Source organism: Melozone crissalis, unplaced genomic scaffold, assembly GCF_028551555.1.
Source record: "Melozone crissalis strain CALT ecotype California unplaced genomic scaffold, PUWL_Pcris_2 ptg000004l_1, whole genome shotgun sequence".
Taxonomy (NCBI): domain Eukaryota; kingdom Metazoa; phylum Chordata; class Aves; order Passeriformes; family Passerellidae; genus Melozone; species Melozone crissalis.
Window position 1 is genome coordinate 11,924,806 of NW_026535782.1, and position 26,043 is coordinate 11,950,848.

Here is a 26,043-nt window from a genome sequence, read left to right on the forward strand (position 1 = left end):
ATGGGTGAAGGAGGATTCAAAAAGAAGATGACATAGTGAGAATTAGAAAAGTGGTCTTTCAGCTTGCAGTCTCAAGGAGCAGGACGAGATTGTCAACAGCAGACAAATCATGGGGAGACAATTACAGTGTTGAAAGTCTGAGCAAAAGTTTTGCACAGCAGCTGTGCTGCCTCAGGCTGTCAGTGCCATGCTCAGCATCATCCCTCTGGCAGCAGCAGTAACAAGTACATAAGGTATTTTGGTTCTTTTTTGTTGGAATGGAAAGCTCTTTATTAGAGGCTGATAAAATACAAATTACTCCAAATGCAGCTAGAGCAAGAGAAATTGATGCATCTATCTCTCATCACAGATAGCTAGGATTATTGAGGTTTGCAGCCTGAGCCAGAAACTGTCCCCACTTTCCCTCAGCTGTGGGAGCAAACCAGGCTGTACACTGTTCCCAAGTTCACCACACCAGGATCCTCACTGCTCTGCCTCCTACCTTGCCCTGCCCAGGGTACAGCTGGTGACTCTGTACTACATGACAAGTAACCACTGTACCTGCACAAGGGGGTGAGAAAATGGGACCTCTCCTCCCTGCCTTCTGCCTGTGAGGCAGATACTGCATGTCCTTACAGAAAACCAACAGAGGCAGAGCCCATGGAGGATTAGATGCAGGAAAAATGAAACGAGTGATGGTTACAGGTTCAGGTTTAGGCTCTATTGCCTTCAGTACTCTTCAGGAGCATGTGGCACCAACGGCTTTGTGTCTGCTGCCTGGGATCCTTGCTCAGTCACCATCAGGACATCCCTCTTGCCTAGTTCATTATCTCCCTGCCCGGAGCAAAGGACCCCTGCCAAGAAGTATTATTTAAAGCTTGCACCCAATATTTAAACTTGAATAATAAACAGGACCATCATACTGTTCACAGTGACCAGGGAAATGAAAATGTCAACGCAAAGATAAAAATCCCTGCCTTGCTCATGTGAGTTGCAGATGACAACTGCAAATCTTTGACAGAAATATCAGCAATATTTAAGTTTATTTCTGGTTTTTATCTAAGTACTGCTAAATATAAAATCCATAAACAAGAAGCAGGCTCTGTGACCTGGAGCTTTTGACACCATGGCTGCAGGCTATGATGCAGTACATATGGCCTCCTTTGATGCTGTGTGGTGTAGCTTTATTCCCAGAGTGTGAATGCGTGCTCCGTTCTCAGCCTGTTCCAGGGAAGGACAGCAAGGTGTGGCCATCTGTGAATACACAGGTCTGGACATCATCAGAGGCTGTGGGTGAAAGCTGCCCCCTGCTCCTAGGCTGTTTTAGCAGGTGTGGCCGAAACCTTCTTTTAAAGGACAGCATCTGGAAGGGCTTTCTATTGGCAGCACTTAAATCCCTGCCGTGCCCGCAGATCAAGACCTTCAGGGCCCGCTTGGGTGAGGGTTTCCCTTTCCCTCATCGTTACCCTCTCTATCCCTCAGCCGCGGGAGCTCCCGCGTACCCGGGCCTGAGCTGCCGTGTGCGGGCTCCGGGCAGGAGAAGGGAGGGAGCCCGCGCCCCGTCCTGCCGGGATCACCGTTCCCGGTGCCGCCCGTGTCCCCCCGGGCCGTGCCCGGGACCCTCCCGCGGCCGCCGCTGCCCGCCGTGCTCCTGGGCCGCCCGGCGCATGCGCGGTGCTGCGGCCGCGCGGTGGCTCCTGCGGGGACGCGGGCGCCGGGGCGGCCGCGACGTGTTGCGCTCGGAGCCCGCATGGGCTGTGCCGCACCGGCTGCTGCGGCCGCGCCGCTCCCGGCCGCCCTGCTGCGGCCGCGCCCGGCTCCGCAGGCTCCAGCTGTTCGCTGGGATGCCTTAAAGGACCTCTGCCTTCCCGCAGTTCATTTCGGGCTGCTCTTGCCTCCTCCTCCTCCCCACGGCTGCGAGCGAGCCCCTTCTTGAACTGCTCCGCACGCTATCGCTGCTCGGTGCAGGCGGGCATTTCCATGCGAGCGCCAGGCGCCCGCTGCTGTAACGTGCATCAGCACATCAGCCACCTCCCGCTCCGAGCCCGGAGCGATTTCATTACTTGTCGTGGTGCAGGGACCATTTTTCGGCAGGAAGGTCCAGTGTAAGTTTATTTTCGGCTTCCGCTCTTCTGTACGGCCGTCGGTTTTGTTCAGCATCCCCCGGGAGCCGAGGGAACCGAAGCTGCCAGGTAAATGCCCCCTTCCTTGTCTGCAGCACTTGGGGAGGCGGCTCCGGTCTGCCTGCTTGCATGGCTGCTGCGCCGCTGTTGTACGGCACGGGTTGCGAAGCGGAGGCAGCGCTTATGGCACAGCTGTCACCGGGCATCTCGTGTCGCCGCCCGCCTCTCGTGATTTGGCTCCGCAGGCTGCGGGGAGCGGGGCTGCCTTGCGCCGCACAGCCGCTGCTGCCGCTGCCGCCGGGGTCGCGGCCGCCGCGGCCGCCCCGCCCGCCCCGCGCTGCCCGGGCCGGCGGGGGCTGCGCGCCGGGCCCGCGGGGCCGGGGGAGCGCACGGGGCCGCTGCGGCAGCGCGGCCCGGCCGCGGCCCCGCCGTCACCGCTGTCGGTGTTGTCCCCGCAGGCCGGGCGGGCGCCGCCCGTCCCCGGGGAAGCCCGGCGGCGTGAGGCCGCCCGCCGCCGCCGCTTATGCAACACATCATCGATAACCACCCCGACATGGCCACGGCGCTGCTGGCGGGCGAGAAGCTGAAGGAGCTCATCCTGCCGGGGCAGCAGGATGACAAGGCGGGCGCGCTGGCGGCTCTGCTGCTCCAGCTGAAGCTGGAGCTGCCCTTCGACCGCGTGGTCACCATCGGGACCGTCCTCATCCCCATCCTCCTCGTCACCCTCGTCTTCACCAAGAACTTTGCCGGTAAGGGCGGCAGGACGGGCAGGGTCGTGTGCCAGTGCATGCTGAACGAGACCCTGGTGCTGGGAGATGTCAGCCAGCCTCGCCGTGGCGGTGGGGACAGCTGCAGGGCGGCAGTGCCGCTGCCCCAGAGCCACCTGTGCTCGGAAGGCGTCGCTGCCCCTCGCCGTGGGGGCAGGACAGCGGTGTTGCCTCGCTGGGCAGGGTGGTGCTGTCGCCGTCCAGGCCGGTCCCCAACGGGGGCAGCTGCTGCCTCTTGCCCTGGCCGGCAGGCGAGGGGTGGGGAGGTGCCGGTGCTGCCCAGCAGCAGGTGAGAGCTGGCGTGGGTGACAGAGCAGGTTAATAATGCTTGAGGTGGACCCTGGCTGATGTCAGGCATTGTCCTGACGTTACTTCTACAGCGTGAGTGTTAACACAGCCTAGCTGGGAGAGGCTGATGCTTTCATGGAGACTGATACTATATATGGAGCCCCATGCAGTGTGCTTTGCCGGATTGTGACAGTGGAAAGAAATCACTGGTATCTCTTCTGCTGAGGGTCATCTTGCATAGATTGGTAACAGTTTAAAAAGCCTCGTTTGAATGCCCATCACCACCAGCCTCAGAAGGTCACATTTTGGTGAGCCTTGAAAATTACGGATCCGGTGAACTGTTATGGCACCTTTTGGGCCACTAGCACATGTGTAAACATTGTTTTGCTGTGTGGATTGTAGGCTTGATGAGTGCAGGTGCCAGTGCATGACTGCTTTTAATGTCTCTTGAAGCTCCATACTGAAAATCCATGGGAAATTATTAGTGCTTTAATATGCAGGACTGACCTGGCAGATCTGGCAGTCTGTAGCTTGTGAGGTGAGAGTTGGCTGTAGTCAACCTGTTTAAACATACCAGAATCAGGCTCTTGCTTTGCATGCTGCTTTGGGATTGACTTCCAGTCCTTAATACTTGTTTTCATTATGAGGTGAATTAAATCACCTAGCAGTATAACTGCTTACAAGTGGAGTCTGGAGATTTTTCTTAATTATAGTTAAAACTTTTTTAATCTACCTCATTTTTTTAAAAAATTAGTTTTATAGCTCAAGATCTTCAGCCACAGTTAGTAAGAACCTTATCTTTTGGATGCTCTTCTGGAGGTATCTTGGAGAAACCATGTTTACAGGGTACAAGAAAACTGGCTCTTCATAGCAACTGAAAGACAGGTTTCAAGGTCATCTGTGGGATGCAAAACTTTTGTGATCGCTTCCTCTGCAGAGAACTAAGCTAATAAAAAGGCAATCCTACAGCAGCTGACAGGAGTGCATGCTTACATATATGCTTTCATACTGTTTGAGATGCACAGATTTGAGTACACCTAAAGACAGCCTTGGATGCAGGCAAGGTCTTGCCCCCTTCCTGTGTGTTCTTGAGATAGGGCAGGATTGCTGGCAGAAGCCCCTTGGTGCCTCACTGCTTGGTCAGACGGCAGCAGCTTGCTCCGTGTGAGGAAATCATCTGAGGCTGCAGATCGTAGGGAAGTGTCCAGTCTGAGACTCAGATTTATACAGTGGATGTCCCTGTGTAAACTGTAGTCCGCACACATGCAGAAGAAAGAGGGCCTGTTGAATTTGCTCACATCTGCCTGTACTTCTGCTGTTGAGTTTATTTTGTGCTGTGGAAGACTGTTATCTAGGCTCACAGCTGTGTTCCAGATTTATTTTTCAGAAGGACTAAAGGCAATGTCACTTATGTCTGCTTATGGGCTGCGTGTGCTGATTTGACCCAGTCAGATAGACAAATTATCTATCTAGATAGATATATAGATAATAAGCAGTAGCCTACTGTGTCCTGCCAAGACAAAACTTATAAGATAACACAGAAAACACCTTTACATCTCTGGGAAAACATGGGATAACATTCTTCTCTCATATGATGTCATGTTTGTTCAGATGGTCTCAGTTAGAAAAATGATATGGGAAAAGGAAAATGTTATGCAAGAGAATGTAATAGAAAAGGTCTAAGGATCTAATAATACTAAATAGATAATTTTTAAGCTTAAGTCAAAGAGTTCCAGATTAATGAATTCATTTCTGCTTCCATAGAGTTCAAGAGCAAAACTTACATTAATTTTAATGTTGCTCTTTTAATGAAACAATATTTACTCAGACTTCTTTGCTAAGTCATGCATGTCCAGAGATACTGACCCTGGTAATAACAATAGTTCAGCTGGATTCATGCTTCCTACTGATTCTACAGTTTGTGTTGTTTCACCAATCACTGTCACCAATCTTGAAAAAAATCTAACTTTTTTTGCTTTGGATGCTGCTTCTCTCTGCAATTTAAATAGTAGCTATGCAAGTACAACCTTTGCTGATGAAATTGAGTAAGGTACCTACTGCCTTTTGGTTGTGAATATCATAATAACTTCCCAAACTTTGCTTTGGGCCCTTGTGTGCTTATCTGATACTTGCCATTATTTCTCATTTTGTTTATGATACCCAGTGCAAGCTATGTGAAGATACCATCATGCCACTAGACTGAAACCAACCCCCTTTTCTTGGGTCTATTCCATCTTACTTAATCAATATTGGTAAAGTTTTTGGAACAACAAGTGTGCACTGGAGACATGAAAAGGTAGTTGTCTAAAAGCAGTGATTTCTCAACACTTTTTTGCTGAGGATTGGAAGAACCCTCATGATCAGTGGATAGAGGAGATCAGAGCCTCTTATCTAGTTTGTGTGAGTGCAAAGTGTAGCTGAAAGTCAAGACCAGCTGTACAGTCTGTGCAATGTCAAGGCTGGTGAGAATTGGTGAGGCAGGATGGGTGTCCTGCCCTGGGGTCCCCATCATCATGGAAAGCTGGGAGTCCCCAGGCAGCAATAGCTCTGTTGGGGACAGAGGCTGCAAGGAAGCATGAATTAAAGCAAAGTTCAGCCCTACATCAGAGGACGAAGAAAGAGCATGGTGTTTATTTAAAAGATTGTAATTGACAACCTTAAAAATCATTATGCCTGTAGTATAATATATTGTATACTCTGTTTTGCTTGTGCTGCCTAGTTAATTATGGTGTTATAGTGCCACGGGCAAAGTCATTGTTTAGGTAAACACATGTGCTCTTCATGTAAGTGATTTGCTTGCCCTTGACTTGGAGTGTTCTGATCTTTACATTTCTTTTGAGAAATTTAATGACAAATTACTGTTTTGGTAGCATAAAAGGCAAGACCTAATTGTTTAGCAAATACTGTGCCAATATTGTGAAAAAATCACAGTTCATCTGAGCTTAATGTGTTACAAAAGACTTAAAATTAGATACTGTGCTTTTCTGCTATCATAAAGTCATAGAACTATTTGGGTCATAAGGTACTTATTATGATCATATATTCAAAGATCATATATTCCAACTCCCTGCCATGGACCTGGATGCCTCCCATTAGACCAGGCTACTCAAAGCCCCGTCCAGCCTGGCCTTGAACAGTTCCTTGAAGAGATGGGAGATCCACAACTTCTCTGGACAATCTGTTCTGGTGCCTCACCACCCTCACAGTAAAGAATTTCTTCCTTGTGTTCAATCTAAAGCTACCCTTTTCCAGTTTAAAACCATTGTCCTGAGAAACAGGCCTTGCTAAAAATCTGTCCCCATCATTCTCAAGGCCTCCTTTCAGTACTGAAAGGCTTCAGTAGGGTCTTCCTGGAACCTTCTCTTTTCCAGGCTGGACAGCCCCAGTTCTCTCAGCCTGTCATAGAAGTTCTCCATCCCTCTGATGAGTTTCATGGTCCCTCTGGTCTCACTGGGGCAGATGTTTCCTGTGCAGAGAGTTCCAGTCCTGCACATGGAGTCTCATGAGGACAGAGGGGAGGGCTCTCAACCAAACCATGTTGTGCAGCCCTGGGTGCTTGGTGTCCTTACAGTGTGCTCAGGGTGGAAAAAGGGGTTGTCATCCCTGGTGGGCTTTGGCTCTATAAATGAATCTGTAACATATTTAAAATATATTGGGAGACAAGGTTTTGTTTGCATACTAGATTGCCATCTAGTAGTGAAGTATTTGGGGTGCATTTGTGGTGAAATTGAGCTCTCTGCAGGAGGAAGGCAAAGGGCAGACACACTGCAATGGATATGCTCCTGAAAGTTAAATTCAGGCTGCAAAGGAGGCAGTAAGAGCTCGACCATTGATTTCAGTGGGGACAAGAGTTCACTCTGATGGCTGTAGTAAGATATGATTCTTGCTCTGGCCCCCACTTCCTAAAGCTTTTCACAGGAGGAAAGAAAGTCATGTAGCTAACCTCCTACAGTGTCATTTCTGAGTCTCCTTAATCTCCTTTGGTTTTCAAGCAAACCAGTGTGATTCCAGAAAGGACACCCCTAGAAAGTTAATTAAAATAAATCTATGAATCTATAAATCTTTCCATTTTACTGAGTATAAGATCATCATAAAGTCATCTAGGAGCGATATTCAGCTACCCAATACAAAGAAAGCCCACATAAGCACTCACAAAAAAAGAATGAATATTATTTCCCTTTCTAAAACTCAACCATGAATGGACTTCATATAAAACTAGAATATCCTCTGTTTAGAGGCCAATGTATGATGACCTTGAGGATAATAAAGCAAGTTTTTGAGGCATTTTTCTCTCACCTAGTGGATGGAATCTGTTTTTAACTATGAGTTTTCTGGTTTCCTGGAGTGAGGGGGGTAACAGGAGCCAGCATAGGCTAAAGGATATCTCTCCAATAGCAGTGTCCTTGTTGAGGTAACAGTGCATACAGTGGGTGGTCCCAAGGGAACTTTGGTTTGCTCTGTTTTTGTTTGAAAATTACTGATTTAAAGATAACTATTTTTTTATTTAAATATGAGAGCAAATGTGTTTTAAAGAACACATGGCATAACCCCCATCACACCCTATATAGTCTTAGCCATCTTCTGGAGCACTCATGCAGATGTGTATGCAGTGCTTTGCAGAGATCCATTTGTATTTGACTCTCTGGAGGTTTGATTTCTCATACCAAACTTTTTATTTCCTAGCAGTTAGTTATTCCCGTGCAAACTAGAAGTAAAATACAACCAGTATGAACAGAGAGTTCAGATTTGATAGTACTGCACTGTCCCAGTGTAGGAATAGATGACTATTCATACTGGTACTGCCTGGTATTAAAACAAAGCAAATTTTGTTGCTTGTTACTTTTGTATTTCCATTTTAGCTTCAATGAAGCTCCTGGATTGTTTCCTTTCCTATGATAAAGGTTTTGGGATTCTTTTAATTGGAAGTGTTTCTTTGTTAACCTTATTCAGCCTTAGGTTAATATTTAGTGAAAGAAATGGTAATACACCAAATTTAATTACATTTTAGAGGGTAAAGATTTAAGGTACATGGTCTTAGTCCAGCTGTAGTCTGTGTTGATTTTCAGAACTGGTTTTAAGTTTTTCAGTATCTCTTGTCAAGGCATGGTCAGTATGGATATAGATAAACAAGATCAGTCCATCAGCCTTTCCATTTTCACTTCCTTTCCAAAATGCACAGGATGTGGAGTGTTAGACTGCCAGTTTGAGGTGGGTCTGTTTGATGTTCCATGTGTTTTTTGTCCTTCACTCTCCCTGGTTTTGCCGTGGCCCCAGTGCACACCAGCTGCAGCCACGAGTGGGATGCTGCTGGGTCAGCCTGTGCTGTGTCCCCTCCTCCCTGGCTGGCAATGGTGCTACAGCAGCAGGTGGCAGCAGCCTTTGGTGTTGAGTGTCTCCTGGCGTTTGCTGCACCTCCAGGACACTGTTCTGTAATCCAGTAGATTGAGAGACTCTTGGCTCTTATGATGTGCTGCTTAGTTCTTTTGTATCACTTAATGTTTTCAGTGAGTGGTTTAAACATTCCAGTGTTGTGCTGGGTTGAGAAGCAGCCCCATCAGTAATGTCTGTGGGAAGTTCTCTCTGTAAGGGACCGGAGAGTGGTGGGTTCCAAAGGACATTACATTGCTGGGTTTGTTGTGTTATCTTCACAATATTGAAGTATTTTGGTTTCCAAACAGATGTTGTAATGGTACGGATAAGTCATATCCCTCTTGTACAGTGCCTCACACTTTCTGTTCACAGGGAATTATTCTTTCCATATTGCAGTCATGTTTGCTTTTCCCACCCGAGCTGTTAAATGCTGGTATTTTATTAAAATAAAGCAAAGCATTCATCCAGTTGATTTTTCTACTTTAGTCAAAAGCCAAGCTTTGGCGTTGGTTTTCATGGTAGGTTGTTAAAACACTGCCTACAAAATACAAAGGAGGTTGCTCAAAAATACTGTATTTCTGTGTCTCTTAGCAGTGGTGTAGTTCAGCCCTCTACCATCCTTCTGCTGGAAAGTTTTCATAGAAAACAATGGAAGGAAACAGTGTTTAATGGCTGAAGTATCAGTTCAAGATTTTATGTTATATTTTCTGATTTGTAATCATTTGCATAAGCAATGCTTGCATTACTGTGTAATACAGTATATGCATGAGTTCAGTGTCTTTTTCACTTTTCACCCTACAATATGTTTGAAATAGTATATGTCATATTTTTATATTGTGAGATGGAGTTTTATTTTGTATTTCTGGTCACTTTTCTATTTCTATTTGTTTCAAATTGAGTCAGGATAATTACATATGCTTATTTAGGTGACTTACCTAATAGATGGCTTTTGATCTTACTTTCCATTTTTTCTCTCCAACTGCGCTTGAAGAAAGTGAAGATGGCATTTTCCCAAGTGACTTTGTTAGTGCTAAGAGTACAGAGCTGGATTGTTCAGTGTATGACAAAGTGATGACACCACTGCAGAAATTGTTCTGAGGTGATATTAGCAGAGAAAAGAGGATTTAGGCAGTACCACTTAAGTGCTTTCTTAGCGCATGTTTTTTAAAGGAATACAATGATGCCAGCACCCACAGGCTGGCTGCAGTTTGGCTGCTGGCTGTTTGCATTGCTGATGGAACTTTTCCCAAAGGATAAGGGCCCTTTACACACACACAAACTCGAGCTGTGCACAGGATACCCTAGCTGGGACTCTGTGAGCTTTGATTGTTTAAAGATTTGCAGTTCCACAGGTGAAGGGTGAATAGAAAGGTATTCTTGAGGAAATGCATGAGCCATACATCACTCCACTGCAGTTCCTAGGGACTGCAGATATTTTTTCTGTCATAAATTCCATTTCTCAGACCTCATCAACACACATGCATTATCATTTTTTAATCATGTTTTTAATGACCTGTTTGCATTATTAACCCCTTCATTTTTTCAAGTGTCATATGTGGGAAGAGGTCCAAAATACAGATGATTTTAGCTTACTACATGCTTTCAGTTAACCAGCAGATTTAAACAGATGGCAAAAAATATTTCTGTTTAAGAGCTACCTAATTTATTCACCTTTGACAAAAGGAAGCCTTGTGAATAAATAAAGAGTAAGGTCAAGACTGTTTTTCAAAGCTACCCTGAAGTATTTGAGGCTCTTTGTTGTCTGTAAACTAGATAGAAATCATGCATCCATGATGTAGAGGAAATTTCAGCTTGTGTGGTTTCTTACATCTATGAAAGTCTTCAGGAAGAATCTGCATCATCACTGAATTCCTTGGGTCCTCTCAGTATTAAAAATAGCTGCAGTGGACACCCTCAGTACATGTATATGTTTACAAAAGCTGAATAATTTCACAGTAAACCGGCACAATTCTTGTAGATTCCTTCTTTTCCACATGATACAGGATTTATTCTAAGAAAAACATTGAAATCAGGAAACACATTTCCATCATTGGGGATTGTATCTCAGGCTTGTATTACACTCTTGCATTTGAATGGATGCAGCTGTTCACTGTGATAGCAGGCACAGTTAGCAAGCTTTGGGGGTTTGTTTGCCTTTCTTCAGTGGCGCCAAGCCTGTCATGCAGAGTTCATGGAGCAGTGCTGCAGCCAGGTGCTGAGATGTGCGGTGGGGTTTTTGCAGCAGACAGCTCAGTGACCATTTCTGGAGTTTCAGTTTAATTTTAGCTTTATGATGATGTAATTATTTCAGATTTTGAGGTTGAGGTACCTTACCTTGTGTGAGATTGATGTTTTCCTCGGGAGTCAGGAGCCCTCCACACTGGAATGGCAGAGCCCTTGGGAGCCTCGGGTGGTGGATTGCTCTGTCTCTTCTGTGATGAATCAAGACAGTTCTGATGCTTCACAAAACCCAATTTCTCTACACATGGAGGAGCCAGTTTTCCAAAAGCAGCAGAGCAGCCATCTCTGGCCTCTAAATACTATGTTATTAACATAATGTTATTACCTAATGAGCTAACTGTTGGTCCTTTTCTTCTTTTTCAATATGAATTTTTCCGGGTGCTGTGTTTATGCCAAGAGGTACTTAATACAAGCCATCTTTTTAATTTCTAGTCATTAAATAATAATAATAATGCAATAGAAAGAACATGCTGTTTCCTCTTGCTTTCTGTGATTGTATTTTGTACTCGACCCTTGATTTAAGAAGCCACCATGGTTCATGTCTCATCAGTTTCACTGGATTTTCATGATTCATTTCATGTCAGCATTTATTCTTGCAGTTCCTTCAGGTGTTACTGCAGTCCACATTATCATCCTCTCTGAGTGCATGTAATTGGGGTTCCATCTCTAGAGGGCAATTTTTGACCTCTGCAAAACATTAAAATATTATTTTCACACCTTACTAGTTCTCCTATGCAGAAGATCTGTACATCACTGAAATTCCACTCACCTCCTCATGCAAGTCCTAAATTTAGAAGTGAACGTTATTCAGATCTCTTTTGTAGGACTGACTGCATGGCTGAATTTCGTTAATTATATTTAGATTAATACATTCCTTTAAATTCAGATCTAACCTTCCCTTAAATCTTGGCACCAGTAGTCAGCCACTATAAATAAGCTCTCTTTTCAGTGACTTTACCACGCTGCATGGCCACTACATGGTAGAGGGCAGTTCATGACTGAGGACACATTCCTCTGTAGGAGCAGCCTGAGGGATTTCATTTAAGTGTTTCTGCACCTTCCTCAAAACAGCTGCTATTTCCAATATACACCAGACAAGCAGGAGTAGGTGTCTGGTTTTCCTTAGTAACCTGGGCAGGTGTACAAAGCTTTAAGTCTCAGATTTCCTGTAAGGGTGAGCACATCATCTGCTTTTAGAAGAGCCAGAGTCTATTACATATAGGGAATATGGTTCTGTGAATTTATAAATACACCAGGAAAGTGCATTGTTAATTCATTGATTCTACAGATCCAAAATATTTGCAGTTCAAGCAGCAGTTCTGCAAGGCAAAAAGACCCAAATTGGAAATACAGGGAGACCTGCTGCTACCCTTGCACTTCAGTTACCCTTGTGGGTGAGCCATTGCCAATCAATCTTTGAAATTGCTTATCTGCAGCTCACTCTTTATGACTAATCCTTACAGAGTATAGGCAAATAAAACCCAATAGCAGCAGTGGTTTCCTGTCTCGTTTTTTTAGGGACTTTCTTTTCAAGATTTTTTTCTTAAACAGGACAAGTGGTTTCAGAGATTGGGCAAAAAAGGCTTTGCTGATCATGGAGAAATTTGTACCTTAGGAAGACGTCATGGACATGGAACCTCTATTCAGACTGGAAAGAATATTCCCTAAGAAAAGTAAAGGTATTGTCTCTTTATTTCAGTAAAACTACTAATTCTTAATAATTAGCTTGCTGAGTTAAGGCTTAGTTTGATGGATGTTTTCTCATTCATATGAGTAAACTCAGTGAGTTCAATAGGACTGTATGACACACAAAATTAATATCAGGGGTCCATCCTTACCTTGTACTAATTTCTAACCTTTAAATATCCTTTAAATAAAGTAGTTGAAGTAAAGTAGTTAAAATAAGTGAGTTTTTCCTTTTGCTGACAGTTAATTTGGGTATTAGCTAGCATTTGTTAAAATAATTTGAAGCAGAATTACATATTCCTTGTGGACTGTGTGACTGTGAGGGAAGACAGATATACTGTTTAGATAATATTTTACTTTCTTAAACTACATTTTCAACCTCAGTAACATAAATGTTCTTTATTCATTTTTTTTCAGAGAGAAGAGGATCCAGGACATTTCTTCTTTTCCATTTAAAAAATGCTGAAAAAGTACTAAATAAAGTATTTCTGTTTCTAAAAATAAACAGTTTGCCTCCTGCTTTCTTGTGCAATCCTTTTAGTACTCAAGATGAATGAGGCATGTATGCAGATAGCGTCCATGTATGTGCCACAGAGCAATATGATAAGGAATATCCTTGTTAAACATTGGCATTTATTGCTGAATTCAGGGAGTTTCTAATTTGTTTTGTCTATTAGAAATGTGGGTGCTGGGAAGTGATGGTCAAGGAGAATCAGAGATTCTACCTAAATGTTGGATTTCTCCTTGGAGACAAGAGGAGAGGACTGCACAAGGAGTGCTTCAGAGATCCTGGCTGGATTGCCAGCTTACCTGCAGAGGCAGGTTGGGCACAGGGATGGGGATGGTTTGGAGCTCTCTCCAGGAGGGCAGAGTGCCAGTTGCTAGGAGGCACTAGGCTAGCATGAGTGTGCGGTGTATTTACCTCAGGAGCTGTAGTTATCAATATCCTTCCCTGATAGTTGGCTGGGGTCTCCAGCTCGAGTGTTCCGGCCCTTGTCCAGAGGCTGGAGGTGCAGCCTGTTCACAGCACCTGATCACCAGCTCTGCTGCCCACGCCCTGGGTGGGGTACTGGCAGTCACGCTGAATGTTAACTAGATCCTTGAAGAAATCTTCACACAAGAGCATACTTACCTCTGCCTTGACTTGAATTCTTGCCTTGCAAGAATTTTCTTTTTATATTTTTGTATTATATTTTCTCAAAACTGTTTCATTTTTCTGTCTGCTGTTGGAAAATTTTACTGTTTCTTTTGCTTTACGCAGTTATTGCGTTGGAATGCTAAATAATGCATTTCAGTGGGAAGATTAATGAAGAGTGATTTCTTTTTCTAGAGTGAATTCTAAAAGCTGGAGGTCACAGGAGGCATATGCAATTTTTTATCGTGGTTTATATTTTGACAAATATACTTTATTCCACTGGGAATGCATTAGGTATAAAAAAATCATTTGCCTTGTTATGTAGGAGCATATACTGTTTATTATTAATATTTTTTTTGTAATGCCTACAAAAGCACTGCAAATGTGTATTTTGCAGCCTGAAGAAATAGTGTTTAATTCAGGGCTTCTCAAAGAGCACAGTTGAATGTATATTAAAGTATGTGGAGGTTGGGGGACCACTGAAAGGAGGTGGCTGACCTTGGGTTGGGAGCAGTAGGGGTGGCAGTGTGTGCCTGCAGGAAGCCCACAGGCATTTCTCCAAGCCTTTTCTAAAAGCAGCAGACTTGACAGCTCCTAGCTTCAGTACTCTGACACTTCACTCCTTTCCATACTGTCTGGATTCTTTCTAAAGAGGTGTTTTTGAGCACAGCCCCTTCCATTATCCCTCTCCCTACCCTGAGTGTCTTCTGCAGCCATGCACTTTCATTCCCCAGAGATAAGAGTTCTGTGCCACAGCACCTCCCTCAAGTCACTTCTCTCCCTTTCAGAGATGCTGAATATGATGGGATGGGGTGAGATGTTGCAGAATGAAGCATGTGAAAAAACTTACCTGCCAAGGGATTTTAATTTCTCAAGTGGCATAACACAATCAGTTGTATTACACAACTAAGTAATTCTGTGTTGTTTATTTCATCTTGATTGCATGTCTGAAAAATGCAGTCAGATCTCTCTCATACCTTATCCTAGAGGACAGTTCTGCAGATTTCTAGAAACTACTTAGGTGCATAGTGAGCAGGATAAAAGGTATTTATGTACAATTGTTGAAAACATCTGACATATTGAAAAAAGGGAAATGAAGCTTCTTAGTGTGCCTGTTTAGGCTTAAGTTAGCATGAAAAAATCATCACATATTATCATCAAAGCCTTTTTTTTTTCAATGTAGTAATTACTAGGAATATATCTTTCAAGGAGCAGAGAGACAGATTATTTTTATGGGCTTTAAACTAGACTACATTGAGAGGATGACCAATCCACTCAGCCATAATAATGCTCCCAAAGCTTTTAAAAATTTTCTTTACAACACTTTACTTCATTGCTGTACACAGTTAAACTGTGGCATCTCTGGAAAAAGCTGTGTTTCATGGTGGCTGGAATGGCTATATGAAAAAGGACCTTCACAAACTGTGTAATTTTCACCATGAAAGAAGAGTATCAGTAGAAACTTTCTATATTTATGAATATAAAGTTAAAAGAAAATGTATTTTGTATATTGCATGATCCAACACCAGAGCTGTGATTTTAACACCATTGCAATCTTTTTTTAATGCTACTTGCCTATCAGGAGAACATTGTAAAATCTGCTGTGTCTTCTTGCAAGTGCGTTAAGCAGAGGTCTCCCAGCTAAGTGAGTTATATGTGTGAGAACAACGTGTTCCTCTGCTGTCCTCATCAGATCTGCATGTCAATATCCAGCTATACATCACTGCCTTTCATAACAAAATCAGCTACTGACATGGTGTTTTCTTTTTCATTAATTAATGATGGACACAGGCTGCAGTAGAGAAGAAACAGTCCCATACCCTGCTGTACCTGGATCAAACACCTTCAGGGTGTTTGCTAAATGCCAGGCTAAATGGTGCCACTGTCTAAGAAGGAACGTTCACAAAAACTAACTCAAAACCTGGTGTGGGTCCTGCTTGGCAGGAGACAGGTGCAGAGAGACAGGTTCTTTGCCCAGGCAACAGTTAAATGATTTTGCTTTGAATCACTTCGGAAGGGAATTCCTCTCTTCTCAGTTGTCTGGACCATTTTCTAGGGGAATGAGCTTCTAGGTTTGATGCAATGCTTTGTGAGTCAAGTCCTGTGATGAGAGGGTTAAGCTAAATATCCCTGTGGAATAACTTTACCAAAATTTATTACATTCTCTGACAGTAATTATAGCTCAAAGATAATGCTAAGAGAGGTTTTGGCAGCTCCATCCCTGGAAGTGTTCAAGGCAAGCCTGGTCTAGTGGAAGGTGTCCTCCCTGCCCATGGCTGGGACTAAATGATCTTTAAGATCCCTTCCAGCCCAAACCAGTCTGTGATTCTATGATTCTATATTAGAAAATACCATTTGAATAAAATAGTGTTGGAACCCCACTGCTCTCACTTCAATCAGTTAACAGAAGTCCCACTGGCTCTACAGAAGATTTGTTTTTGTCTGAAGTCTTAGGATTTACATGTTATACAATGAAAATCATGCCAACTTTGCAAATATGCAAAGAAAATACTAGACTAGTAGCAACAAGGTACAAAACATTGAGTAAGAGTGGGACACCATGCTCAGCTGGCCGAATAAATTAGAGATCTTTTACAACCTCACAGACAATTAGGTCAGATAAAAACAAGTTAAACAGAGGAAAAGAGAACAAATTCCTCTCAAGTGTCGTTTGCTTTTCCTACTGTTTGGGACAGCTTCACTTTGTAGCCTGTAATGCAGCTGGTCAGTCCATACTGGAATTCTGAAGCTCTTTAGGCTTTTTTCACCAAAGCAGTGGCAGTGGATGGAGTGCAGTTAGTCTATCAGTGATCTGTCCAATGTAAATGTAAAATGTTAAGACATTTTCATTTTTTTCTTTTTTTTATTTTTGAAGGAAAAATATATTGGATTGTTGTTGTATATATATACAGTTTTGGCAAAGGTCACCAGTGAAAGAACTAATCAAGTTATTTTATAGTAGTAAAATATTATGCAGGAATCAAAAAATAATGCTTGTGGCTGATTTGTAGGAATAATTGCTGCTGTTTTCCCAAGTATTTGTGAGGTTGAGACCTGGGAGAAATGTACTCATGTCTGCCACAGAAAACTTGGTGTCAAATTGGAAAGTTCTACTGGGCTTAGGGATACCCAATTAAAAAAGCATTCTGCTTTGCCTTTTTTTACCCCATGGGAACATTTTTACACAGGAATCTGTTTGGTCTCCTGGGGAATTCTACAATAAGTCTTTGATAGTAGGAGATGCATTTTTTTGTATGCATCCCTTCATGGGTAGGGTTGGGAGGCTGCATAATTATGAAACCAAGGGAGTCAATGAGCATTTTTCATGTTACATATGTCTGTAAGTACACAAAAATAGTCTAAATGGAGGGGCTTTAATCCATCCTCTGAGACTGAAGTTAGCTCATTTTAAAATAGTCTTCAAAAACTATATTAAAGTATTTGCTGGGCATGCTCACTTTACATGCTGTCTTGAGTAGCAGCATTTATTCTGTCAACTCTAATTTGGTAGTATTAATTCTCTCTAGGTCACAGAAGAGATTTGTATCTCGACACCAAAGAGATAACTTTTGCTGTGCTCACATGTGAAAAGGAACTGGTCAAGTAGGAGTCATTTGTTAAACCAGAAAGATTAGTGGGAGATGCCTGTCTATTAATTTTTAATATTCTATTTATTGTTATCAATATGATTTTTTTTTCTTTATTATTATTACGAGAACAGTGCCACCATGCTCTTCCAGAGGTGTTTTTATTCTGAATTGTAGAGTACATTCAGAGCCAGAGCAGGCTTGGTGTTCTTGAGCAATTCTCAAGTCAAGAGAGCGTGCCTCTTCCTATGGGCCTCATTCTGGGAAGTTTTTTAAAGGTGTACCAGAACACTGTAAAATATATTCTCTTTGTTCTACCTGTCAAAACATGAAAACATGGTCTTCCTCTTTGAATAGGATGTCTTCATAATGGTCGTTGTTCTTTGAGGAACTAATGCTGCTTTAACTTTCACAAGTTTTTTCTCTCTTTCATGTATTGCTAGAAAAAATCATGTAAGAACATAATTTATCTACTGGGTCAGGAACTTTATCTCATCATCATTCTGATGATGATGGTAAAATACAAATGTTTAGAAGGACTGTTAAAATAGACAAGTAGGTGGTGTAATTTCTTTTGACAAACCCTTTCTGCCCTCCAGCAGACTATGACTGAAGTATTTCCTGAGAGAAAAATTGTGAATTTACTAATCCTTGCTATATTTTCTCTCCTATTACTTTGTCTGATTTCTTTCTTGATCCCCAGTATCTGTTTCTTCCGTAATACGGTCTGAGGGCGAGTTGCATTTAATTACACATTGTGTAAAAACCCCAAAGCTACAGTTTCAAATGTAGACTTTAATTTTCATACCAATGAATAGTTAACACACCAGATTCTGTCCTGGTCAGTCACATTTTTATTCAAGAATATTAGCTGAGAGGGATACAGTTGACTAAATCTTTGTATGTCTCGAGTTTCATTTTTTTTCTATCATATCAAATGAGTTGACTTTGTTAATAATTATTAAAAACATTGCCTTAAGCTACATCTAACTTATTTCTATATAGAAGAATTCTTAGCTGGGATGAACCTTAAATTTCATATAATTTTCAGCATTTGCATGGAACATCCTCAGCTACTGGCTTTGTAGTGAATATCAAGTCTTTTAGCTTTACAGAGTTCACGTCACAGTTGCTCAGGATATTGTTTTCAGAGAAGTCATTAAACCACAATATGTATTTCTTGCTGGACATTTCTAACTCAGGGTCATTTTAAAACTTTCAGGTAAATAATTTTGCCGTAGGGTTTGTGAGGATGTGTGCAGTCTAAGCTGGCTAATGGATGTGGAGGGCTTAATGGTCACGTGAAGATACAGTAAAATAAAATTGATATAATTTGAAATGTTTATTTTCCAGAGCCCCTTTTGTAGGTTAAATGCACAGCAGTGACTTTTCTCTCTGTTATACAGAGGAGCCAATATACTGTTACACACCACACAACTTCACCCGCGATCAAGCCTTGTATGCCAGAGGATATTGTTGGACAGAATTAAAAGATGCCTTGCCAGGAGTTGATGCCAGCCACTGGCCCTCCTTGTTTGAGCATAAGTTCCTACCTTATGCACTGCTGGCTTTTGCTGGGATAATGTACATTCCAGCTCTGGGCTGGGAATTTCTGGCCTCCACTCGACTGACTTCGGAGCTTAATTTTTTGCTTCAGGAGATCGATAACTGCTACCACCGTGCAGCTGAAGGACGGGCACCAAAAATAGAGAAACAGATTCAGTCCAAAGGCCCAGGGATAACCGAGAGAGAGAAAAGAGAAATCATTGAGAATGCAGAAAAGGAAAAAAGCCCCGAGCAGAACTTGTTTGAGAAATATCTGGAAAGAAGAGGACGAAGTAACTTTTTAGCTAAGCTTTATCTTGCAAGACATCTGTTCATCATCTTTTTAAGCATCATACCAATCACATACTTATCCACCTACTATGCTACACAGAAGCAAAATGAATTTACGTGTGCACTAGGTGAGACTCCAGACAAAACGAGCAGCTCCAAATTGCACATCAGAGTGAACTGTAAACTGCCATCTGTCCAGCTCCAGCGGATTATCGCTGGTGTGGATATCGTTCTCCTTTGCTTCATGAACTTGATAATCCTCATCAACTTGATTCACCTCTTCATATTCCGCAAGTCTAACTTCATATTTGATAAACTGAACAAAGTCGGAATAAAAACCAAGAAACAGTGGCAGAAGTCCCAGTTTTGTGATATTAATATTTTGGCCATGTTTTGTAATGAAAATAGGGACCACATAAAGTCATTGAACCGTCTGGATTTCATTACAAATGAGAGCGATCTGATGTACGACAACGTGGTGCGGCAGCTGCTCGCGGCGCTGGCCCAGTCCAACCACGACGCCACTCCAACCATGCGGGATTCAGGGATCCAGACCATAGACCCAAGCGTCGATCCAGCTGACATTGATGCCAATGAACAGCTCATCATTAAGAGGCCAAGGAAGAAGATGAAATGGATCCCGACCACCAACCCCCTTCCCCAGCCATTCAAGGAGCAGTTAGCCATCATGAAGGTGGAGAACCACAAGCCCGATAAGCCCAAGCCCGTGCGGAGAAAAACAGCGACAGACAGCCTTATAGCTCCTCTGTTGGAGTCTGCTGCAAAGACCTCACAGCAATCATCCGCTCACAAGAGCGAGCCAAACGCCATCCCAAGCACAAGCAGTGAAAAAAAGCACACACGGCACTTTTCCTTGGATGTTCATCCATATATACTCAGTAGCAAAAAACCCAAGCCAGAGGTTCAAGCCATGCCCTCGATGCCTACGTCAAAAAGCCAAGAGGGTGGATTTTTAAACCAGGAAGAGAATGTTGTAGTGCATGTTACCTCCTCTCTCAAAGGTACAGTATGCCATAATGCCCATACCACCTCCACAGGCCATAATTTACATAGCAATCTTAAGGAACTCAGAGTTTATTGAAACTGTTTGACCTACCTTGCTAGATTTGGGGATAGCTAGTAATCTCAAGGTTTGCAGGTCTCAGAAATAGAGGTTCTCTCTCTTAAACAACTGTATGGAGGGTAAGGATTATTACAAGTAGAGCTGTACAAAACAGGTTGCAGGCTGTTGGTGTGGGTAACGTTTCAAATGTAAGCAGGTTTTCACAACTACAAATGTGGGCATGCTCTGCCAAGGAAATGAGGAGCATTTGGCTTCCATGACACCCTTCCTGCTCCACCAGCACCTGGCACGTTTCAAACCTGCCTTATTTTCAAGTCATACAGAAACTGCCATGGTAGATGACCAGTACCCTGAGCAGTAACAACCCTTTAGTGGTGTGTGGGAGATTATTAATGGCTGTTAAAGCTGCCTGTAGAAAAAAGATCTCTTAGACTACCAACTCTCAGGGGTTGTCATATATTCGTCACCTAGAAAAATCAAAACTCAGCTTGTTGACATTGTTCTTCACGCACACTTTAAATTGCCCTGTGTCCTATGTGGACCAGAGGATGGATGTTCTGAAGTGTGGGTGCTGGTCAGGGATTCAGGATTTCTGCCATTTCCTTCCCATGTGGCCTCACAGGAGATGCTCTTTCTGTGCCTCAGTTCCCTGTGGGTCCTGTAAAGCCTGTCCCTTTCCTAACTCAAGGGAGTGTTTCAAATATATCAGTAATTGCTATGAGCTAGGATGATGAGGAAAGCCATTTGAACATTAAGAAAAGTGATAGATCAGTAAATAAACTGATAGAGAGATATCTTCTTGTTTATTTTTGTAAGCTACTGACATAAGAAAGAAGCACAATGCAGTTGAAGTTACAGAAAAATCTGTACGTACTTAAAGCAATGGCTCTCATCTCATTACAAGCTAAGACCTCCCTCTGGGCTTCGACAGACTGACCTCTACCGTCACCCCACTGCCCAGCAAAGAAGTGATTTGAGGTATAAAAGTTTCTGTCACTTCCAAATCCCTATGCTCCTTAGAGTCCTCCAACTCCCCAATGTGCATGTGAGCTATTCTACAGCATTCTTTATCCAGTCACCTGCTCTGATTTCAACTCCTCAAAACTGCTGGGGTTTTCTGGTTCAATTACCTTAATCTAAATTAGCGCTTGAATATTTTAAGGGCAAAAAATAATTACTGGAGTTTTGAGGCTCTGTGACTCCCTATTCACATTAAAAATTTTCAACTTTGTTTTTGAGTTAGACCTACATTGCAGTCCATCAGGTAAGACAGACTTATAAATTCTGGAAAGAGACTTCAGTTTATGACAAATTGCTGAGTTCTTTCTAAAGACAAGTGGCTTACAATGTGTAACCACTGGTTTTTCCCATTGAAAATATCAATGCCTTTTGTATTGCATCCTGTGGATTTCAATAGTCATTGCATTTGTCAAAACATTAAATCATACGGTTTAAAAGACACTGACCAGGCTAGGAGGGGAATAAATATACTTTTCAGTTGGTTTTTTTTTCTTTCATTTTACGAAAATACCATTCACATAAGGAAGCATGAGCATGCATAAAAAAGAGTGAGATTTAGAAACCCCACTTCTTGTTTGTCCTGTTTCCCTGAGCTTACAACCCTGTTGTATTGAAACAGTCCTGTTTGGATTTCTCAAAGGGTCCCAAGAAAATTCCGCTTGGGATCCTCTTCTTATCCCACTGAAATCAGTGGCGAGGCTGCCAATGCCTTTTAGTGGTTCAGGACACTCCTCGCTGATGGACTGGAATGGTGGGAGACTACCTGTCCTTCATCTGTGTGTTTTGTTCTCTTGTAGACGCCCCTCACCCTGCAAAAGAGATCCTGTACTCATCCGAGGCATGCAGAACTGTGCCCGCGGCTGCGGCTTTTGTCACGTGCAACCACAACCACATAGCCACCACTGCTGCTGCCACCAGCGTGGCTCTGAACCAGGTCCAGCCAGAGCCCGCTCCTGCTCTGAGCTGCAACCCAGCCCACCCCTTGCTGCACATCAACACGCTGTACGAGGACCACGAGGAGGAGGTGTCCAGCATGATGGACAATGGCATTCACTCTCCGGCGGAGCCCGGGGAGATGCTCTCCATCCCCACGCCCAAGCAGATCCGGCTGGCGACGTTTGACGAGCCCATGGCCATGGTGAGCTCGGTGGAGTACTGAGGGCAGGCCCAGGAGCGCTGGCCACGCTCCCTCCCCCAGCAATGCAACTCACTGCATGAGCATGGAGAGTTTTCTCACGGACTATCGCTTCTGGTAATAACACCAAACGGTCTTTCAGGATCACATCATAAGCACTGGCAGTCATTTGCAAAATAGAATAAAGGAAATCTGGTGGAAATAGACCTTTAACACTAAGACAAACCATTAGCTCTAACTCTAAACTATAGCTTCCTGATTGAAATGGGAATTAGCACAATTTATGAACGTTAAGAGTCTAATGGCATGCCACAGCAATTTTAGTGAGTGTTTAAATCCTTTGCATTCAGAATCACTGATTAAACTTAACATGGAAGTGAGGTATACTTTTTAATGGCAGCAGTTAAATAAGAGTTCTTTTCTAAGCAGGGAGGATTTTTTTTTTTAATTCAGGATTATGAAAAAGTTATATGCAAGCAAAATTTGTGTTTGTTTGTTTATTTAGCTCACTGATGTTGGGCTTGATGAAGACTTAGCTGAAAGGGCCTTACTACCACCAGCATTTAAGTGCAAAAGATTGACACACTCAATCTCTTGCATTTATAAATGAAAATACCTGAATTATGCCCCGCCCTTTAACATGCTTATATGTTTGATGGAAGATGATTAAATTAAGAGTTTATTTTTTTAAATATATTTTACCATGGAAAAAATTGCTTTAATAACTTTTCAAACCAGGTGTTACTTTTAACAAAATGTGTAGAAGAGAGTCATTGTAGCTGCTTATTTTTTCATAGTGTATTTATGAACCAGGTTAGAAACTTTCATGGGTGCTTCACTGATACGAACAACCTTACAGGGGTCATTACAAAATATCTTACAAAATATGAAACCAGCAAACCTGTTTTCAAATAACACACAGTTAAAGAAGTCTATTAATTCAGTTCTACAGATTTGGCTAGTCCTTGATTCAGCAAAAATTAAGGCCATGGATGACACTGAAATGACTCATGTCTAAAACTAAGCACACACTGAAATGGCTTTGCTGGATCTGGGCTCTAGTGAAAGCAGACAATAATGCTGCAGTATGTGCTATCACTGATTCAGTATTTGCCATCCTTGGCTCAAAGCACATCTTCATGCCCATCTTCCTATAATTACGATATGTGTGATCTAATAGAAAACTCTAGTATAACTAAAACGTCTATAAAAGTGTATCATGCAATAACCATTCTCAGCAAAATTATAGTGAAACAAAAAGTGACTGTGTAAAACAATATTCCTAGCTGCATTCAGAATTACAGACTGTGTGTGTTCGCTTCAAAATTATGTATAATGGTAGAAAAAAATATGCAGCACAAATATGGGACTGAAATCTTGAGTTTATTTTTAATTTATTACCTCAGACATGGATATATTATACCAATATTTAATGAAAATAGTACTGAAAATAAATGCCTATTATTCTGAATATTTTAATGTGTACTACTTCCTAGCTTAGTGTTACAACCAACCCCTTAAGCAGAGAAACTGAAGTTCTCGTCAATAGATCCCTTGGGGTGGATTAGAGTAAAATGACACTGAATTACCAGTGTACATTTTTGAGGCAAGTTTATTTTAAAACAAATTGGTTGCACTGGAAAGGAGCCATTTTGTTTCTCCTCCATACAATTACAAAAATATGACAAAGAAAGTATATGAGGAGAAGAAAGAAAGAGATGGGAAGGACAAGAGTAGATAGTGGGGAGGAAAGATGTCACTGCCCGTGGATCTGCAAAAAGACTTGATTGTTGCAATTTTGATGTCCATGCTTGGAGTCATCCTGGCAGTCTTGATCTGTTGGGGCCAGCACCCACCCAACAAAGAGTTTGACAGCCTATATGCATTCAGGTTTATGTGGGAATGCCCCAGTACTTCCCCGGGGGAGGTGTTTTCTTTGGGGGTCTTTTGATGGCTTGTGGCCCCTTACAATGACATGGTTGCTTCTTTGGTCCTGTTCCTGACTGTGCCCGCTGTGCCTCCTTAGGGAGGAATAGCTTCAGGCCCCTGTATGAGTGCCCAACACCTGCCCTGGGAGGGAGTTTTATGCTGTCAGCCTTTCTGGGGGAGAGGAAATTGGTATGATGAAAAGCATTGCCTCATCTCTGCAGGATGGGCTTAACAACCTTTTACCTTATCTGGCATAAAAATGCTTTGTTGAAGACATCATTCCCATGTTATGAGGGAAACAGCAGCCAAGCTCAACCAGCCCATCCAAGCAAAGTTCAGTCCATCCCACATCATTACATTTTATGATAAGCAGTATGCAGGGCCTGTGATTTACGTAATGGAAAACCACCATTCCCCTTACATTAATTACTTCAGTTGTGCCCACTGCACGGCCTCTTTGGCCTGAACAGCCCAATCCCATAAAGGCAGCAGGGCACAGGTGCTGCCAGCAGGGCAGAGGGCTGGGGACAGCTGGAGGAGCTGGCTGGAACACCCTGAGCTCTCGGAGCTGAGGGGGGACATGGAGCGTGGTCCTGGGCTGCTGGGAGATGGGACTGCAATGCTCCTGCTGGCTTGTGTCCTTCCAGCCCTGGGCAAAGGCACTGCAGTGACTTTAAATAACAAATCTGCCCCTGCATAGCCTGGGTCTCATGCCACTCAAGGTACAGGAGTGGAGCATCACCTGTGACAGGATTGCAGGCAAGGTCAGGGCCTGGCCTGGTGGATTACTGCCAGTCACTCAGACTCACCTGGAAGCAATGGCTCTTAGCTTCTGGAGATGAGTCAAATGCCCCACTGCAATTTTTTAGATTGTTTAAAACCATTATAGTCCAGAACTTGTTAGACCAATAAAGAATTAGAAAAAAAGAAAACAGAAATTTGCCGTAAGACTGGTTACTAAAAGAAAGGTGAAAGAATAGGACCCTAAGGCCAGCTTTAAAGAGATGTAACTTCCTTATGCCACTGTGCTCTCAATTGTCAGTAGGCAGTGCGCTGAATTTCTTGCTGGCTGCAGCAGCTCAGCTGACAATTTCACAGCGGAAATTGTGGGGGAATCCCTGAGGCTGCCCATTGACTCTCCACTTGGTACAGCTACATAGGTCAGTACTGGTCTGGTGTGATATATACCAATATATGGAAGTACCCGTGTCAGCCAAAGCAGATTTTCTCAAAACTAAGGATCTGCACTTTGTGAAGTGTTTTGAAAGCAGCAAAATTCAATAACTGGAGAGAATTTCATTATGAAGAAAATGCAGGGCCAGATTCTCAGGCATGTGCCCTTACTCATTTGATGAGGGTGGTGTTTCCTAGGAAGAGTTGCCCACAAAGGTTCACATGTTGCATTTTCATTCAAGAGCAGGACTCAAGTCTGTGTGGACAGTGTCCTTCTCTGTGACACTGCTGGTTCCTATTGATATAGCAGCTGTTGCTGCACTCGTAGAAATCAATATCAGACTTGACCTATTTAAAGAAAGAAAGGAAACCATATACCTTCCCTCATCCCTGGGATAAGCTGAACTCAGAGAACAGCCACTTTACTCACCTCTACATGCTGTGTTCCAGCAGGTTTGCACCAATGCCTTTCACAAGCTGCTGATGCTGGGCACCCAGCTCAGAGTGTTACCCCAGCCCTGCTTGCTGGGGGCAGGGGGTGGCCCACACCTGGTGTGTCACTGACCAAAGCAGCAGACAGCAAGTGCATCTTGCCTGATGTAGGGGTAAACAATGGATGCAGGCAAATAGCAAACACTGCTCTGCTGAACTGAAAGGAAAATTTTAGTGTCCTGACCACCAAAGGGGACT

The 26,043-nt window shown here is 43.2% G+C and overlaps 1 protein-coding gene across 4 annotated transcripts; it reads left to right on the plus strand.

Moving 5' to 3' along the window:
* Positions 1-1,732: 1,732 nt before the first annotated feature.
* Positions 1,733-23,705, plus strand: PANX2 (pannexin 2). Of its 4 annotated transcripts, none has more exons than XR_008482835.1 (5): positions 1,733-2,171; positions 2,561-2,851; positions 18,583-20,034; positions 20,913-21,074; positions 21,914-21,936. XR_008482835.1 is itself a non-coding variant. In XM_054271794.1 (5 exons), the coding sequence occupies exons 2-4, from the start codon at positions 2,626-2,628 to the stop codon at positions 21,030-21,032; spliced, it is 1,710 nt and encodes a 569-aa protein (XP_054127769.1). In that variant the 5' UTR covers positions 1,733-2,171; positions 2,561-2,625; the 3' UTR covers positions 21,033-21,074; positions 21,914-22,000. The 4 variants fall into 4 exon arrangements, 3 of the variants coding, with proteins under 3 accessions (XP_054127769.1, XP_054127748.1, XP_054127756.1); XM_054271794.1 differs by having other exon boundaries at positions 21,001-21,074; positions 21,914-22,000; XM_054271773.1 differs by lacking the exon at positions 20,913-21,074 and having other exon boundaries at positions 21,914-23,705.
* Positions 23,706-26,043: the final 2,338 nt, after the last annotated feature.

Excerpts from the sequence above, each read along its gene's own strand:
- PANX2 (XM_054271773.1), top strand. The coding sequence starts at position 2,626 with ATGCAACACATCATCGATAACCACCCCGACATGGCCACGGCGCTGCTG. Across the intron at positions 2,852-18,582 it reads CTTCACCAAGAACTTTGCCG|AGGAGCCAATATACTGTTAC; the intron begins GTAAGGGCGGCA and ends TCTGTTATACAG. Across the intron at positions 20,035-21,913 it reads TGTTACCTCCTCTCTCAAAG|ACGCCCCTCACCCTGCAAAA; the intron begins GTACAGTATGCC and ends GTTCTCTTGTAG.